This window comes from Nycticebus coucang, chromosome 19, assembly GCF_027406575.1.
Source record: "Nycticebus coucang isolate mNycCou1 chromosome 19, mNycCou1.pri, whole genome shotgun sequence".
Classification (NCBI taxonomy): domain Eukaryota; kingdom Metazoa; phylum Chordata; class Mammalia; order Primates; family Lorisidae; genus Nycticebus; species Nycticebus coucang.
The window spans coordinates 27,488,068-27,505,365 of record NC_069798.1 but is presented as its reverse complement, the minus strand read 5'-3'; the positions used below and the strand labels follow the sequence as shown (position 1 = coordinate 27,505,365).

The 17,298-nt window shown below is 42.6% G+C and overlaps 1 protein-coding gene across 1 annotated transcript in view; it reads left to right on the top strand.

Annotated features, from left to right (window-relative positions):
* INO80C (INO80 complex subunit C) overlaps window positions 1-16,853 on the top strand; it is a 37,380-nt gene extending 20,527 nt beyond the window's left edge. The window contains exons 2-5 of the mRNA XM_053571871.1: window positions 6,438-6,548; window positions 7,597-7,708; window positions 8,659-8,726; window positions 16,454-16,853. Coding sequence (XP_053427846.1) covers window positions 6,438-6,548; window positions 7,597-7,708; window positions 8,659-8,726; window positions 16,454-16,585 — 423 coding nt within the window. The 3' untranslated portion in view covers window positions 16,586-16,853. The remainder of the gene's footprint in view (window positions 1-6,437; window positions 6,549-7,596; window positions 7,709-8,658; window positions 8,727-16,453) is intronic.
* The last annotated feature ends 445 nt before the right edge of the window (window positions 16,854-17,298 follow it).

The window sequence follows — 17,298 nt, the reverse complement described above, 5'->3', positions numbered from 1 at the left end:
TAGACGGTTTGAACACACGCGACCACTTGCTGTTTTTCCACTGTTTTAGTCCTCCTCTTGGGGTCCAGAAGTCTCTCACTGACTCCGTGTATCCTCACAGGGGTGATGATAGGCAGATCCCACCAGCCAGAGATGCCTGGAGTCCTATCTCCCCAGACTCACAGTGCCCAGATGCAAGGAAGCTGTTATCCGGCCACCATCTTGCTCCGCCCTCTGTGTACCCTGTTTTTCACTTAACATAATTTTGTCAGCATTTCTCTATTTTGCTAATCTTCTCAATTATACTTTAAAAAGTGTAATAGACTTTCATGGCTAATGGACTGTATTACTTTCCAAGGAAGCAAAGGTTCTTATTTAATTGATATTTATAGAATACTTAGGTTGAATCTTGTGTTTTTGCTGTTTCAAATAACCCTAAAGTTTTGACTATGGTCAGCTATTTGAATCTCGAATACTATTTATGTAGTTATGTATGTATGTATGTATGTATTTATTTTTGAGACATAGTCTCACTCTGTCACCCACTAGAGTTCAGTGGTGCCTTCATAATTCACTGCAACCTCAAACTGTTGGCTGATCCACCTGCCTCAGCCTCCCGTGTATCTGGAACCATCTATGCCTGGCTAATTTTTCTATTTTTTTATAGAGATGGGGTCTTGGTCTTGCTCAAGCTGGTTTTGAACTCCTGTCCTCAAGCAATCCTCCCACCTCTGCCTCTCAGAGTGCAAGGATTACCGGCATGAGCCACCAGGCCTGGTCTTGATCTTCTCTTTGGCTCATGGTCTCTCCCTCTAAACCTGTCATTAGTAGACACAGATCTTATCTGTGCTGGTGCCAGGGGAAGGGAAGAATGAAGGTGTAGTAACATGGGGGAGAGGGTGGGTGTATCTGGCTGGTGAGGGAAGGGAGGCAGGCGTGGTTCTGGGATTGGTGGCTCAGCTCTCATCAGGGGGGCTTCCTTTCTTTGGCCCTCTTTAGCTTGACTTCTCCGTGGGTGTCTGGCAGAGGATGGAATATCAGAGGATGGAGAAGGGCAAGCCAGCGGGAGGGGTCTGCTTTGAAAATCAGTGATTCAGCCTATCCCTTTTGTTCTCTTTGTGACCCTTCTCTCTATATATACTGGCAGTATAGACTTGTGACTCTCTTCAGACCACCTCCTGCTGCTCTCAGCAGATGCATTGTCTGACAGCCTGTCTTCTTCTGACAGAACTTCCAGACTGTCAACCCACGCTGACTTGCGGAGGTACCTGCCTTTCTGAGTGGCCTCTGGGGAAGCCCCACCTGCTGGAATCTCAGTGGGGCGCAGCTGTCTGGCAGTCACCTCACAGGTCTCCCTGGGACCTTGGAACTAAAACCCTGTGTCAGAAGAATCCAGTGTATATCTTTTCTTTCAAAGAGCACACAGCTTCCTCATTGGGAATCAGGGAAAAAGAATAAATAGGAGAAAGGAAATGCATCTTTGAGTGTTTCTGGAGTGGAAGGAAAGCTAACTCCACTGCCTGAGGACAGGGCTCTGGGAGCTGGGCAGGCCTGTGGATGCTCTGTCATCTGGTCAGAGGCCTGGGGGTTTCCTTTTTTCCCTTTAGTCTCTCCTCTTTGCTTCTTTGTCAGTTTAGTTTTTTTCTCCCATTGGAAGCCATAGATGTCATTAGTCACTGCAGTCCCCAACCCCTGGGCTGTGGATGGGTACTGGTTGGTGACCTGTTAGGAACCAGGCTGCACAGCAGGTGGTGAGTGGCAGGGGAGGAAGCAAGCGAGAGAAGCCTCATGTACATTTACAGCTGCTCCCCACTGCTGCTCGTAGGATCAGGAACCCCACTTGTAAACCTCCCATGCGAGGGATCTAGGTTGTCTGCTTCCTATGACAATCTAATGCCTGATGACCTGAGGTGAGAAATTTAATGTCTTGAGTCATCTCGTCATCCCCAAACCATCCTTGAGTTATCCCAGCCACACCTCTTTTGATGTGATGCTGACTAGGCAGTTCTTAGGATTGTTTCCCTCTCTCTCTCATTAACTTTAGGTCACTCTGTAGACCCAACCTTTTGCTGGGCCCCCAGCACTGGCCTGTTTCCCACTGAGTAGTCTTGTAGGGCACCCCGTGAATTGATAGATTACTTGAGAGAATGGCCTGCTTCCATCTGCCATGCTGGCAGCTCTCCTTGACCTGCTCACCTCACGTTCCTTCCAGTTGGCAGGCCTGGGCTTTCTCCTCTGCCCCTGCACCTTCTCCTCTTGACAGCTCTTAGCCTTCCCGACCTGTGCACCAGCTCCAGTCGCCTCCTCGGGTCCCCAGAGTCATGACCTCAAGCTCATTTGCCGACTCCTTAGCAGCTGGTGTGCCCCAGGGGAGAGGCCTCGCTGGACCTCACTGTACTTTTTCTTAAAATCCTCTAAATATGGGCGGCGCCTGTGGCTCAGTCGGTAAGGCGCCGGCCCCATATACCGAGGGTGGCGGGTTCAAACCCAGCTCCGGCTGAACTGCAACCAAAAAAAAAAAAAAAAAAATCCTCTAAATATTTTATTTTATTATTTCTTTCTTTCTTTTCTTTTCTTTTTTTTTTTGAGTCTCACTATGTCACACTCATAGTAGAGAGCTGTGGAGTCACAGCAACGTAAGACTCTTGGGCTTAAGTGATTCTCTTGCCTCAGCCTCCCAAGTAGCAGGGACTACAGGCGCCCACCACAATGCCCGGCTATTTTTGTTGTTGTTGTTGAGGTTGTCATTGTTGTTTAGCAGGCCCGGGCCGGGTTTGAACCTGCCAGCTCTAGTTTATGTGGCCAGTGCCCTAACCACTGAGCTATGGGTGCTGAGCCATAAATATTTTAGTGAATTCTCTTAACCTTTGACTGTTAGGAAAGAGGATGGATGGGGAAAGATGAGGGGGGGGGAAGGTGTTTGAGGAGAGACCATTCAGAATTTTCTCATGTCAGAGAAATTACCTTTGACGTAACACTGATACTTCATATACAGCTCTTGTTCTTGTCCCTGATGTGGTCCAGAGTCCATCCCAGGACCACATGTTGTATTTAGTTGTCTCAGTTATCTTTTTAGTCTCGTGTCGTTAGGGACAGGTCTTCATTCTTTCTCTTTCATGACCTTGATATTTCTGAAGAGCACTGGCCACTTATTTTATAGAATGTCCCTCAATTCGATCCCATATGACATTTTCTCAAGATTGAGGTTATGCATTTTTGGCAAGATTGGGAAGTCATGCTATCTCCTCATTGTGGCACATGATGGCAATGTGGCCTGTCACTGATGGTGTTGCTTTGGGCGCCTAGTAAGGTGGTGTCTGCCAGGTTGCTTCTCATTAAAGTTATTCCTTTTCTGTTGTAGTGAATTATCTTGTGGGGAGAGATTAATACTTTGAGACTATGTAAATATCCCATTTCTCTTCATACTTTTGCCAGCCACTTTTAATGTCTATTGATGGCTTTTGCCTGAAACAGTTATTATCATGAGGGTTCCCAAAGGGTCATTTTTCTAATTCAAATTGTCATTCCTTCTACATTCATTTTATTTTTTTTGAGACAGTCTCACTTTGTTGCCCTCGCTAGAATGCTGTGGCTCATAGCTCACAGCAACTTCAAACTCTTGGGCTCAAGCAATCCTCTTGCCTCAGCCTCCCAAGTAGCTGGGACTATAGCCACCCACCACAATGCCTGGCTGTTTTTTTTAGAGATGCGGTCTCACTCTTGCTCAAGCTGGTCTTGGACTCCTGAGCTCAGGCAGTCCACCCACCTCAGCCTCCCAGAGTGCTAGGATTACAGGTGTGAGTCACCTGTATTTATTCTCTATTTATTAATTAGAATCCTGCTGTGAGCAAGAACTTTCTCTTCTTTCTCATTCATTTGTTCACTTTAAATTTTTTTCTGTTTTTATTTTTTTTTCCAGAGATGGCATCTTGCTGTGTTGCCCAGGCTGTTCACAGGCACCATCGGAGTGCATTGTAGTCTCAGACTCCTGGGCTCAGTTCAGAGATTTACAGTATATTCACTAAATTGTGCAACTATCAGCACTACTGTCTAATTTTGGGATATTTCTATCACCCCCAAAAGAAACCTCTTATCTATTAGTAGTCATTTCCCATCCTCCTACCCTTCCAGCCCCTGCAACCACTAATCTACTTTCTGTCTCTAAGAATGTGACAGCTCTAGGTACCTCATATAAATGGAATCATGCAGTGTGTAGCCTTTTGTGTACAGCTTCTGTTAGCATAATGTTTTCAAGTTTTATTCATGATGGAGTATGCATCAGTACTTTGTTCCTTTCTATTCCATTGTATAGATGTATTGCATTTTGTTTATTGGTTGAGGGACATTTAGGTTGGTTTTTTTTTACTTTTTGGCTATTGTGAATAATGTTGCTATGAATATTCGTGTACAAGTTTTTGTATGGACACGTGTTTTTACTTCTCTTGAGTGTATATGTAGGAGTTAAATTATATGATAATTTTATGCTTAACATTTTGAGGAACTGCCAAATTGTTTTTTCAAACTGGTGTGTTTGCACCATTTTACATTCTCACCGGCAGTGTATGAGGGTTCTAATTGTTCCATATCTTTGCCTTTGTGTTATTGTCTATCTTTGATCATAACCATCCTATTGAGTATATAGAGGAATACTTCTCTGATGAGCAGTTTGTAAATAGAATGAAATAAACTACTGACCTATGCAATAACATGGATATGTTTCAAAAACTTTATTCTGAGCTAAAGAAGTCGACACAAGAGAATATGTTGTCAGATTCCATTATATGAAGTTCTGGAACAGGGAAAAGTAATGTGGTAGGAATTAGAATAGTGGTTGCCCCAGAGTCTAGAAGGTATTGACTAATAAAGTGCAGAGAGAACTTCCAGGGAAGATGGAAATGTTCTATATCTCAGTAGGGATTTGGCTTATACTAGTGTACCCATTTGGCAAAATTCATGAAATCTACACTTCAGATCTGTGCATTTCACTGTATGTAAATAACACCTCTTTTTTTTTTTTCTTGAGACAGGGTCTTGTTGTGTTGCCCAGATTGGGATGCAGTGGTGTCATAGCTTACTGCAACCTTTAACTCCTGGGCTCAAGTGATCCTTCTGCCTCAGCCTCCCTAGTAGCTGGGATTATAGACAGCCAGCTAATTTTTCTATTTTTTTAAGAAATGGGGTCTCACTTTTTCAGGCTGGTCTAGAACTCCAGACCTCAAGCGATTCCCCTGCCTAGGCCTCCTAAAGTGCTAGGATTACAGGTGTGAGCCACTGCACGTGCTGTGCATCTCAATTTTTAACAAGTTCATTGCAGTCTAGAAAGGTTGAAAATTGCATTATAAATCAAAAGTGACTTTTTACTATGGCTTGTTTTTGCTTTGTGATTATTAGCTTAAATTTTTTTGTTTTCTTTATATCAGCCTGGGCAGTACCTGTGGCTCAGTGAGTAGGGTGCCGGCCCCATATACCAAGGGTGGCAGGTTCGAATATGGTCTTGGCCAAACTGTAACAAAAAATAGCCAGGCGTTCTGGCGGGTGCCTATAGTCCCAGCTACTCAGGAGGCTGAGGCAAGAGAATCACTGAAGCCCAGGAGTTGGAGGTTGCTGCGAGCTGTGATGCCACGCACTCTACCGAGGGCGATAAAGTAAGACTTTGTCTCTTAAAAAAAAAAAAAGTATATCAGCGCTGGCTTGTCAGGGCACTTTCTGCCTGCAGCCAGCTGGCCCGTGGCACTCTAATTTCCTTTCCATTTTCCATATTTAGGATGCCCATGTCCTGTTGTGCCCCTTAAGCATATTGGCTCCAGCCTGGGTTCTGTGGCCAACTAGACCCTTAAAGGGTTTGGACCCTTTTTGCCTTAACATTTCAAGATACAGTTGACAAAATCATCAGGAGTAGGGACCGTGTGGTGTCATGAAGATAGTGGGGGCTTTAGAATAGGCTTGGCCTGGTTTGAATCCAAAGGTCAGTCACTGTGTGGCCTTGAATCCACCCCCCTTGTGCCTCTGTTTTCTTTCTTGTAAACTGAACATAATAGCACCTATTTCGTACCCTGTTTCCCCGAAAATAAGACAGTGTCTTATTTTAAGGTGTGCTCCCAAAGATGTGCTAAGTCTTATTTTCAGGGGACGTCTTATCTTTCCTGTAAGTAGGTCTTATTTTTGGAGGATGTCTTATTTTCGAGGAAACGGGGTAGTAGTGGTCAGGATTAAATGATCTAGCAGGGTTAGAACAGCCATCATCCCTGTGCTTGGCACATAAGAGCACTATAAACTTGGTAGCTGGGGTCTTGTGTGGCCCCCCAGTGGCTTCTACGTACTGAGCACACACTTCTCCTGTCCGTCACACCCAGTCTTCCCTCACATGGTCTGTGGTATCATTTTTTATGCCTGTTGAGAGCAGAGGAAGGAGACCCAGTTAGAAGAAACTGACATCAGACTTATTCTCATGTTTTAAGGGTATCAGCATAGATGCTGTGAATGAAAATAAAATGGTACCCTCTGAATTTAGCACTGGACCTGTGGAAAAAGCTGCCAAACCTTTGCCATTTAAGGACCCCAACTTTGTGGTAAGCATCTAAGATATAAGATAAGTAAAAAGCCCAACAATCACACCTCGGCCTCTGATGGTGCTGGGCCTGTGGCCAGAGTGGCACTTAGCATCTTCCCCCTTGGTCCAAGTTGCCACCTTGTCCCCATGGGCTGTCATGGCGCTGGAGACGTAGGAGGCACAGGGCTGGAGAAGAAGCGTCTTTCCTGCTGATCTCTCTGTGTGCCAGCCCTCAAGGATATGGTGCCTGTGTGGAATTCACTAAAGGGTACTCTTTTGAGGATGGGTTCATTTCCTTGAGAATGTTCCCTTACCCTTTTCTGTGGTCTTGGGGAAGTTTCAGATGAGGCTTGAAAGGTTTAACTAAAAGAACAGTGTTTCCTCATTAGTTTCTGTAAGTAAATCTAAATTATTGTGCTGTGAAGTGGAAATAGGGATATTTCCTTTCATTCTTGAGGGATAAATTATAGCAATTCACCACCATTGAAAGTATATATGAATCAGTTTTGGGAATATGTTATTACGGTATCTGCAACAGATTTTGGTATTCTTTCCCATTTTATTTTGTCATCTTCATGAGTAAAGGAAAAAAAAAAATTCCAGAAGTCTTGCCATGCCACGACTGGGGTGCACCCAGCTTTTTCCAGATTACCAGTAATTTGCAAGGCAGACACTTACCCTCAGACGGGGGTTTGGAGATGCAGTCATGAGTTTAAATCTGACTCCGTGGTAAATTTGCTTACTTTAAAGTAATGAAAAATTCATGGCTGAATTCTATGAAGTTAGACCCAATAAAGGATTCGGATTTTTATGTGCATATAAAAAAAAGAAAGTAGCCTTTTATTTCTACACCAACACTAAGTCAAGGGTTTTGATGGTCTGAAAACCTTTGTTTTTTTAAGTAGGATTAATGTATACAGTGAAATACTTTTAAAAAAAGACTCAGGGATACAAATGATTGCTGACAGAATGAGAGGCACTTTACAGTTGTGATTAAGTGTAAATGTCAGATCTCAGATGGCAATCTCCATTGATTTTCTTTCTTCTAATCCGTGTTTTAATTCAAGCACTCTGGCCATGGTGGTGCCGTAGCTGGAAAGAAGAACAGAACCTGGAAGAACCTGAAACAAATTCTCGCTTCCGAAAGGGCATTGCCGTGGCAACTGAACGATCCTAACTGTGAGCTGTCTGGAGCCTTCCAAGTGTTTATAGTGTTCAGTCTAGGAAGTTCTTATAACAAACCTACCTTATTTTATTATGTTTGCATTATTACAGGAAAGAATTTTTAGTTGAGAATTTTATAGTGGCAACAAGCAAGGGATATATCATGTGTGCATTCGTCGTAACTGTACCTGTATTGAGCCTATTTGTTTCTGTTACCTTGGATGTGTGGTTTGTAGAGTCATTGTTATGGTGAAGTCTGATAGAATAATATTGGTGTTTCTGTTAGACAAACATCATACTTAAAAGTCTACTTTTAACATTTGTTTCCAAGAACAAGATAGCCCAAGTATAACACCAGATTTAGGAAGATTCTTAATAACAAATTAAAGCTTAAAGGCCAACTCTCCTATTCTCTGAGCCAGTGTAAATATGTTTTATATAAACATCCGAATTTCTATAAAACACTGTTGTATGTTCTGTTCAACGTCATTGGAAAGTTCAGGTTTGAAGTTCCCTCCGTTTCTTATCCCACTGTACTTTCATGGGTGTGACTCAGAAGGGGTGACTCAGATGGGTGACAAGTGAGCTAGTCAGTCTTCTGGGTGTGGACATGGCAGTGTCTGGATGTGCAGATCCAATTAGTTTTATCACCATGAGCCCATGTAGCATGAGACTGTGAAAGCAGCTTGTGGGCAGATGAGCTTTGCAGTGGTTCTGTCAGAATATGGGGTCCCTGGTGATAGGGCAGGGCTAGATCGGAGCCTGGACTTGGCCTAGGACATCCTGCTTAATTTCTACAACTCCTCCGCTCTGTCTCTGGTTAATCCCCAGAGAATTCTGAGGGCGTACTTAATCACAAAGGAAAATTTCAGAAATGTTATCAAACGCAATTTTAGGAAAAAAGAGAAAGGATTTGAATGTTTTAAGTCAGTTTAAGTTATCTTTTCTTTTCTTTTTTTTTCCAGACTTTAGTATTGATGCTCCTCCATCCTTTAAACCAGCTAAGAAGTATTCTGATGTTTCAGGTCTTCTTGTGAGTATGATTTCATTTCTGTATCTTATAATACACCAGTGAATGGGTCTGTGGGGGGCATTCCTGCTGCATGCTGGCGTCTGTGTGGATGGAAGTTTGCACCAGAAAGCAGAAGATGGCTTCACTTCCTTTTCCTCTGCTAGTTAACTATATAAGATAACACAAAAGAAACCAAACTACCAACCAATTTCTTTCTTTTACTGCTGAAGTTTTAAAAGCCTGTGTTTTGGGTGACGATTGTGCTTTAAAAAACAAATTTAAATTTCTCAAAGGAGGCACTGTGGTCAAAGTAGTGTCTTATTTTTAAGCACCAGCACCCTTTTCCCAAACGAAATCTTTTGTAGGATACAACACATGAAAAGCCTGGAGCTGTCTGTCTGTGGTCCCACGTGGATCTGGTCTTCTGTCCCCTCTCTACTCCCCACAGGGTACCCTCAGGTGCTTCTGGGGAGCACAATTTGGAAACTACCTGTGTAGCTGGATGAATGGGAAGTAGGCAAGTTACTGAAGCTCAGGAACCCCAGAGCACCTATTTCCTGGTCTGTAGAGTGAAGATACAGCGAGTAACCTGTTAAGTCACCGTGGACTCAGCTTCCTACTTCTTTTCTTCTTCTGGGCTATTTGGAAGATGGGCTTTTCCTCATAACTAGAAATAATGAAGCATGCCACTTTTTAAACTGCTACATATTAATACATATTTAGCTGCTTTACATTTCATAGAAGTGTATGACTCCAACTTCTGAAATGAATTGACCAAATTAGAATGCAGTGCATTTAACAAAGGGGACTAGCCATCTTTTTAATATCCCTCTTTACCACTGATAATATTCATTGTTCTGAAGTCTGCTTTGTCTGAAATTAATATAACTACCCCAGCTTCCTTTCTGTTCATGTGTGTGGTATATCTTCATGTTTTTACCTTAAACTACCTATATCAATTGAATTCTATATTGTATTATATTTCAAGTGAATTTCTTGTTGCAAGCATATTGCTAGGTCACACTCTGACTTTTACCATTGTCTTAAGGGATTATGATATGCTTGGATTTAAATTGACCATCTTACTAATTGTTTTCATTTCTCTCATTTGTGTGTGAATTTATTTTTCCTTTTCTGCCTTCTTTGGAATTAATTGAGCATATTTAAGTAGACTGTGTTTTTTACAACAGTTTTAGATTTAGAGAAAAATTGAGAAGATAGTACAGAAAGTTCCAATATAGCCCAAACTTAAGGTTCTGCTATTATCAACCCCTATCTATCCTTGTTACAATTAATGAACCAATAGTGATAGATTCTTAACTAAAGTCCTTCCTTTATTCAGATTGCCTAATACCCCCTTTCTGTTCCCAATCTCATTCAAGATACCGTATCACGTTTAGTTGTCATGTCTCCTAAGGCTCATCTTGGCTACGCCACTTTCTTAGATTTTCCTTGTTTTTGATGACCTTGACAGTTTTAAACAGTATTGGGTAGGTATTTTGTAGAACATTCCATGACTGGAGCATGGTAAGACTGGAGTTAAACATTTAAAACTTCCAAAACTTTTAAAACTTCAATTTATTTTCTTTTGTTTACATCTCTTTTTAAACATTTTGAATAGATGCCCTCATGTTTACAGTATACATTTTTAAATAATCTGGTTCTATTTTCATTTTTTTAATTAAAAAATTTTAACAAGAATTCTCAGAGAAAACTAAATCTATGTTCACACACTAAACAGCTCCGTGTAGTGTGAGGGTCTTCTCAATAGATGTTTCCCATTCCACTCTCCCACTCTTGGTTTTCATCTAGTTTACTTTTACATATGCTATTGGTTTGTGCCTTAGACAACTATCTTTTACAGCAATAAAAACAAGACAAAATTGAATTTTCTTTTACCTTCATTTTATTCTATTTCCAGATGTTTTTCATTTTGTTGTGTACATCCTGGTTGCAATCTGAAATCATATTCTTTCTACCTAAAGAGCTTCCTTTGCATTTCTTACAGAGTAGATATGTGGCTAATGATTCCCTTCATTATTTTGTCTAGCTGAAAAAGCCTTTCTTTCTCCTTCATTTTCACATGATATTTGTAATGAGTATAGAAGTCTGGCTTGACTGTTTTTCCTTTCATCACTTTAAAGATGTCACTGTTTAAATGTTGCTTCCATGGTTTCTGAGAGAAGTTTAGTGTAATTCTTACCATTCTTTCTACAATTGTTCTTTTTTTGTTTGACTGCCTTCAAGATTTTCTCTTTGTCTTTTGTTTTTAGCAGTTTGAATGTGATGGTAGATATTTTTTACGGTAGTTATCTGCTTGGTGTTTTCTGAGTTTTGGATTTGTGCTTTGGTGTCTGTCAAGAATTTTTTTAAATTCTTGGCTATTATTATCTCAAATATTTCTTTTGCCTTGTCTCTCCTGAGATTCCAATTATGTGTGTGTTGAACCACTTAATAATGTCTGATAACTCTCAGATGCTCTCTTCTGTTTTTGTTTTTTTAACTCTTATTTCTTTTGGTTCAGTTTGGGTGATTTCTCCATTGATATGTCTTCAAGTTCTTTCCTTATTTATTTTTTTTTTTTTTGGTGGGTTTTGGCCGGGGCTGGGTTTGAACCCACCACCTCCGGCATATGGGACCGGCGCCCTATTTCTTTGAGCCACAGGCGCTGCCCTCTTTCCTTATTTTATTGAGTATACCAACGAGCCCATTGGAAAAATTCTGTATCTCTTTAACCGTTTTTTTAATTTCTAGATTTTCCATATGATCATTATAGTTTCCATGTCTCTGATGTAATAACTTTCTAGTCTTACATGTTGTCTCACCTTGAACTGCATTAATTGTAGTTATTTTAAATTTCCTTTCTGGTACTTTCAAAATCTGTGCCATATTCTGGTCTGGTTCTGATAATTTCCTTGGCTTTTAAGACTATTTGATTATTTACTATATGTGTATGTGCATGTGTGTGTGTGTGTATGTATAGATTCTTTTTAAGTCCTTGAACACATTTATAATAACTACTTTAAAGTGCTTAGCTGCTATTTCCAATATTAGGTTCATCTTGGCCAGTTTTTATTGACTTTTTTTTAAACCATAGGTTACATTTTCCTGGTTTTTTTTTTGCCTGCATATCTACTAGTTTTTCTTGTGTGCTGGACATTGTGGATGATATATTATAAAAACTCTAGATTATGTTCTTTCTCTGAAGAATGTTAATTTTTCCCCTTATAGGTAGCTGATCATCCTGAGTGGGTACAGGCCTGGTTTTACACTTTGTTAGGGAAAGTCTGGAAGGTCTAAGATATTTCCCAAACTCATTTAACTTAGTTGCACAGTGTTTTTCAACCTTTTTTTCTTTTTTTTTGAGACAGAGTCTCACTTTGTTACCCTCGGTAGAGTGCTGTGGTGTCACAGCTCATAGAAGCCTCAAACTCTTGGGCTCAGGAGATTCTTTTGCCTCAGTCTCCCAAGTAGCTGGGACTACAGGTGCCCACCACAACACCCAGCTATTTTTTAGAGACAAGGTCTCACTCTGGCTCAGGCTGGTCTTAAACCCATGAGCTCAGGCAATCCACCCTCGTCAGTCTCCCAAGTGCTAGGATTACAGGCGTGAGCCACCAGGCCTGGCCTGTTTTTCAACCTTTTTTATCTCATGGCACACTTGAACCTGTAGTTAAACTTCTGTGGCACACTTAAAGTATGTTGATCAAAAAAAGAGTAAAGAAAAAAAAACACTTACTGTGCTTTAAACTTCTTTCACAAATAATGTGATTAGTGGTCTTTAAAACTTTTTGTGGTATGCCAGTTGAAAATCATTGTTCTAAGCTCTTATACTTTGCCAATTTTATTAAAGTTTGATGTTAGGCTTTGTTTCCATGGGACTAGAATAGGACTTACTCAAGGGCATGGTTTTTACTCCTAAGCTATGGCCTTTCTGGTGTCTTAGTGGGTGTTGGAGTGTTGTAGATGTCTTTCCACTATGGCTGGGCTGGGGCTTTAGCAACTCCTAGCACTGTTCAGCAAGATTTGTAGTCTTGCCTTAGACCTACAGAGCCCAGCCTGTGGTTATGGACTCACTGGGAATCTCAAGTGAACTTTTTCCCCACTTCCAGTGCAGCTCCCTCTTCTGGTGCCCAGCTGTGCTGATTCCAGCTGCGTCAATAGCCCCTGACTCTGGTCTGTGCTTCCCCAGCTCATTGAGTCCACGGTGCACTGCTTAAGCTCTAGGTCATCACCCCAGGGTCCAGAAACCATTATGGGCTGACAGAGCTGGAATGGTCACCAGGCTTAAATTGCGAGCCTCTCTTTCTCAGGCATTGTAGTCTTGTGCTGCCTCTTACCCGTTACCTGAAAACAGTTGCCGCATATATCTGACTCATTTTAACAATTGTTTATGGCAAGAGAACTAGTCTGGCACCGGTTATTCTGGTTTAGCCCAAAGTGGAGATCTCTCCCTGTGTCAGTGTGAGCTGTGGAAGCCACAGTTTATGGCCAGACTTGGAGGGTGGTCCAAGTGTCAACTTTATCCTCAACGTTGTAGGCAGTTCATCTACTACGGTGGTTTTCACACTTTAGGGGGTATGACAATCATTTCGAGAAACATTATTCTAGCTCCTTTAGGTCTTTGGCAAAGGACTTGTCGTGATATATATTACCTAAAACATCTTGCCCCTATGTAAGAATTAAGAAATTCTGAATATATAAGGAACTCTGTCAAATCACTGAAGGACGATCCCATAGAAGAATAAGCATAAAGGGTGTGAATGGGCAAGTACAAGAGAGGAAATGCATATGACCGATAAGTAAGGATCTAACCTCATTGGTAAGAAGGAGAAAGACTCATCAAACAGAGAAGAAATTGAGATGTTTGATTATACATTTTGGCATCAGTATACAGAAAGGAGTATCTTCGTACATGGCTGTTTTGAGGTGGGAATGTACGGTGGCACAGGTTCTTTGGAGGACAATTTGGCACAATCTATAGAGACAAAAAAAGCAAAAGCTTCTGACCTAGCAACAAGGAACTTCATGCAGAAATGTTTATGAGAGGCTGTTTCCATTGGGAAAATGTTAGAAACAACATAAAGGTCTATAGCTGGGGATATTTTCCTCCTATTCTGTGAGTTCAATGCATGTATAACAACGTGGATGAACTCCTAAGACACATGTTGATTGAAAGATGCAAAGCAGTGTGGATAGCATGTTGCCACGTACATAAGAATCAACACGTCCTCACGAACAATATAGGGTGATTTCTCCGGTGTGTTTGTATGTGTGTGGAAGGTATATCTTAAAAAAGTCTGGAAGGATGCCCACTTAGCAGTCGTCCCTCAGGGGAATGCAGAGGACTTTTGGATAGTAGATGAGGGTAAAGGGAGATTTTAGTCTGACTTATGATGTTTTCTTCTAATTTTTTTTTCAAAGAGGAGAATATGTTCATCTGTTACTTATATAATTTAACGTTACATAATTAAAAAGTGAAATCCAGCTTATGTTTACACTGACACACACCTGTTCCCAGCCAGCCTTGGGACCGTGCTTGGGCTTGGCAGGAAGGTGTGCAGGGTCACACCTGTGTTGAGCCCTCCTTGCAGAGCTGTGGAAGCATGATGGCCCTGGGGGAGCAGTCAATGCTACCTGTCACCCTGCAGCAAGGGAGGCCTACAGCTGGTTGCTGACTGCCCCATGGGAATACAGCCTTGGCTTCTGTGATTCAGGCTGAGGGATGAAATCCAGAGGGGGCTGAAGGTGTGAAGTTCTTTTCGGCTCTGGGGTGTCCCTTGGTGTCCTGCCTTCTGTCCAGAATACTGGCTGCTGGGCCCTGGGTCAGGTACAGTCTATTCACATTTTTGTTGGTAACCCTTCTGTTGGGGGCACAGGATCCTGTGTTCTGCATTGTTTATTGAGCAGCCTTCTTGGCGGTGAGGTCTGAACCTGGGTGGGCCAGCTCAGTGCAGTTTGGTGGTGGGAAGGAGGTGGTCACAGAATGGAGCCAGGCTGAGGCTGGTTCGCAGATGGAGGCCAGAAAACCCAAGCCAGAGGCACATGCCCGCACTCTGCTCGGAACCACAGGGCAGCCTGCCTGCCAGTTGGTTGGTTTCACTTCCTCATGGCCAGCAGCCCTCAACAGAGACCTGCCACTGTTTTCTAATTAAGCCTTGCCTGATACCACAGTCATTAAAGGAAATGTGCTACAGAAAGGTAATCTCTGGACCAGCCAAAGGATCAGAGTTTTATTTTATAGAGAACATTAATTAATCCTAGCCTTTTAGGGATAATCCCACTTCCCTAACACACAGCAGGTAAATATATTAGGGAGATCCTCATTGGCAAAATGGAAGGCTTTTTTGAGCCTGAAGAAATGATGACTAAGTTGCTTCTTTGTTGAGCCTGGCCTTTATTAAACCACAGAATTACCACGCGTCTAGGTCCTCACAGAGATGATCAACACTGCAGTAGACAGTCCACACTTGAATAAGTGTTATCTGTCTAGATTTCAATAGCATCTTCTATAATTTTTTTAAGGGACCTCAAAATGACTCACCCTCATGTTTTCTGTTTCAAAATCTGTAGAAGCCATGTGCTTTGAGGAATGTAGTAAGTGATCCCCCCCCCCTTTGCACATGAAGAAAACAGAGACCAAAAGTGAATTTTGATATGTCTGGGAAATAAGTTCTCCTTTCTGTGATGGTCTTAACCGTCTGTTTGTTCGTTTATATATTCATTCATTGATAGTTCTTTGTATAAACCCCGACTGAAGGCCCACTGTGTGCCCCTCATTGCACTGGGAGCCAGGCCTCACAGACCACAGTCACGTAGATAATGAACATCTAAGCAACACAGATATACATTCCAGCAGAGATCTCTGGCGCAGCAAGTGTGCCATCGGCTCCTGACCTTCTTGTGGGGTATAGATAGGCTTCCCTGGGGAATGGCTCTGGGGCTGAGTCCTGAAGAATGCCAAGCCAAGTGGGCCCAGGTTGAGGCCCTTACCTCCAAGGGCAGATGGCCCATGACAAGAAGGAGAGACTAAGAGGCTGGGGCATTTGGAACCAGAGAGTGGCATGTGTGGCTAAGGACGAGGCTTAGGAGCTGAAGAGCCTCACTGAAGACTTGAGCTTTTGTCCCAAGAGCGGAGGAGCCGTTCTGAGAGTGTGTATGCTAAGGAATGCATGGCCAGAATCCCAACTTCCAACGTGCGCCTTGCTGCCTTTGCAGGAGGGCAGTCCCTTCCAGCAGAAGAATGTGGGTGGGTGGCCATAGCACCTTACTGCAGCATGGCCCAGGGAAGCAGGGAAGTGGCTTGGAGGGCAGCAGGAGAGCTGGAGAGGAACGCAACAGGGTGGGGAGCATGGTGGGGTGGGTGCGTGCCCACTGTGCTCAGGGTCAGCCCCTGCCTGGAGGAGCACGTGGCTGGAGTACCTATGGGAAGGAGGCGGGGAGAGTGACCTGCAGGGGTTCAGCCTTGGACCTGTTGCCTGCAGCTCTCGAGGTGCCAGGAAGAAGGGTCCTAGAATCTGGGGCTAATCTTGTTCCTCTTGTCCATACCCTGAAGTGTTTCTCCCATCTGGAGAGAAGAATGAGTCTGTGTCACTGTGAGTGATTTAGTGCTCCTGGTGACAGAGTAAGACATAATGAAGATATATTTCACTTTTAATAAAATAAAAAAATAATTTAAAGTTTGACCTTGAAATTAAAATGCTCCCCCCCACCAACTCTGCCCTTCCCTGTGCCTGTTCCTCACCCAGGCCAACTACACAGACCCTCAGAGCAAACTGCGGTTCAGCACCATCGAGGAGTTTTCCTACATTCGGAGGCTGCCATCAGATGTCGTCACCGGCTACCTGGCCCTGAGGAAGGCCACAAGCATCGTCCCTTGAGCCTGAGAAAAGGACAAGAAGTGGAAAACGATTTCAAAGGCAGACTTTGGACTCACAATTTTGTTTCACAAAAACAAACTCACTCTGCTGTCAATCTGAAAATGCCAGTGCTGTGCCTTGGAAAGAATGTTTGGCTTTCACTTAAATTTTTTTTTCTATGTTTTCCCTCTAAGTGTGCTATTTCCTGTTGAATTAAATTATACTTGAGTTGTTGCTTCAAATAAAGTTGTTTGACAAGAAAATACAATAAAACTGTACTTTTTTTTTTTTGTAGATGGATTCTCTCTGTGTTGCCCAGCTAGAGTGCCGTGGCATCGGCCTAGCTCACTGCAACCTCAAACTCTTGGGTTCCAGCAATCCTGCCTCAGCTTCCCAAGTAAATGGGACTATAGGAGCCCACCAGCAGGCCCGCCTAATATTTCTGTTTTTAGTAGAGACAGGTCTTGTTCTTGCTCAAGCCGGTTTTGAGCTCCAGCGATCCTCCCACCTTGGCCTCCCAGAGTGCTAGGATTGCAGGCAGAGACATCAGGCCTGGCCAAAACCATACTTTTAATTTAATCCAAGTAATTAATTCCTAATTCTTGTTTCAAAGTTGTGAATGTTCATTTAACACATTTAGAGTCATGGCAGGTCTGGATTATTCCTGATCCTGGCATCTCCCTTTTAATGAGCATCTTAATCTTTCTCTTTGATCAGAATGCTTGGAAGAGGTC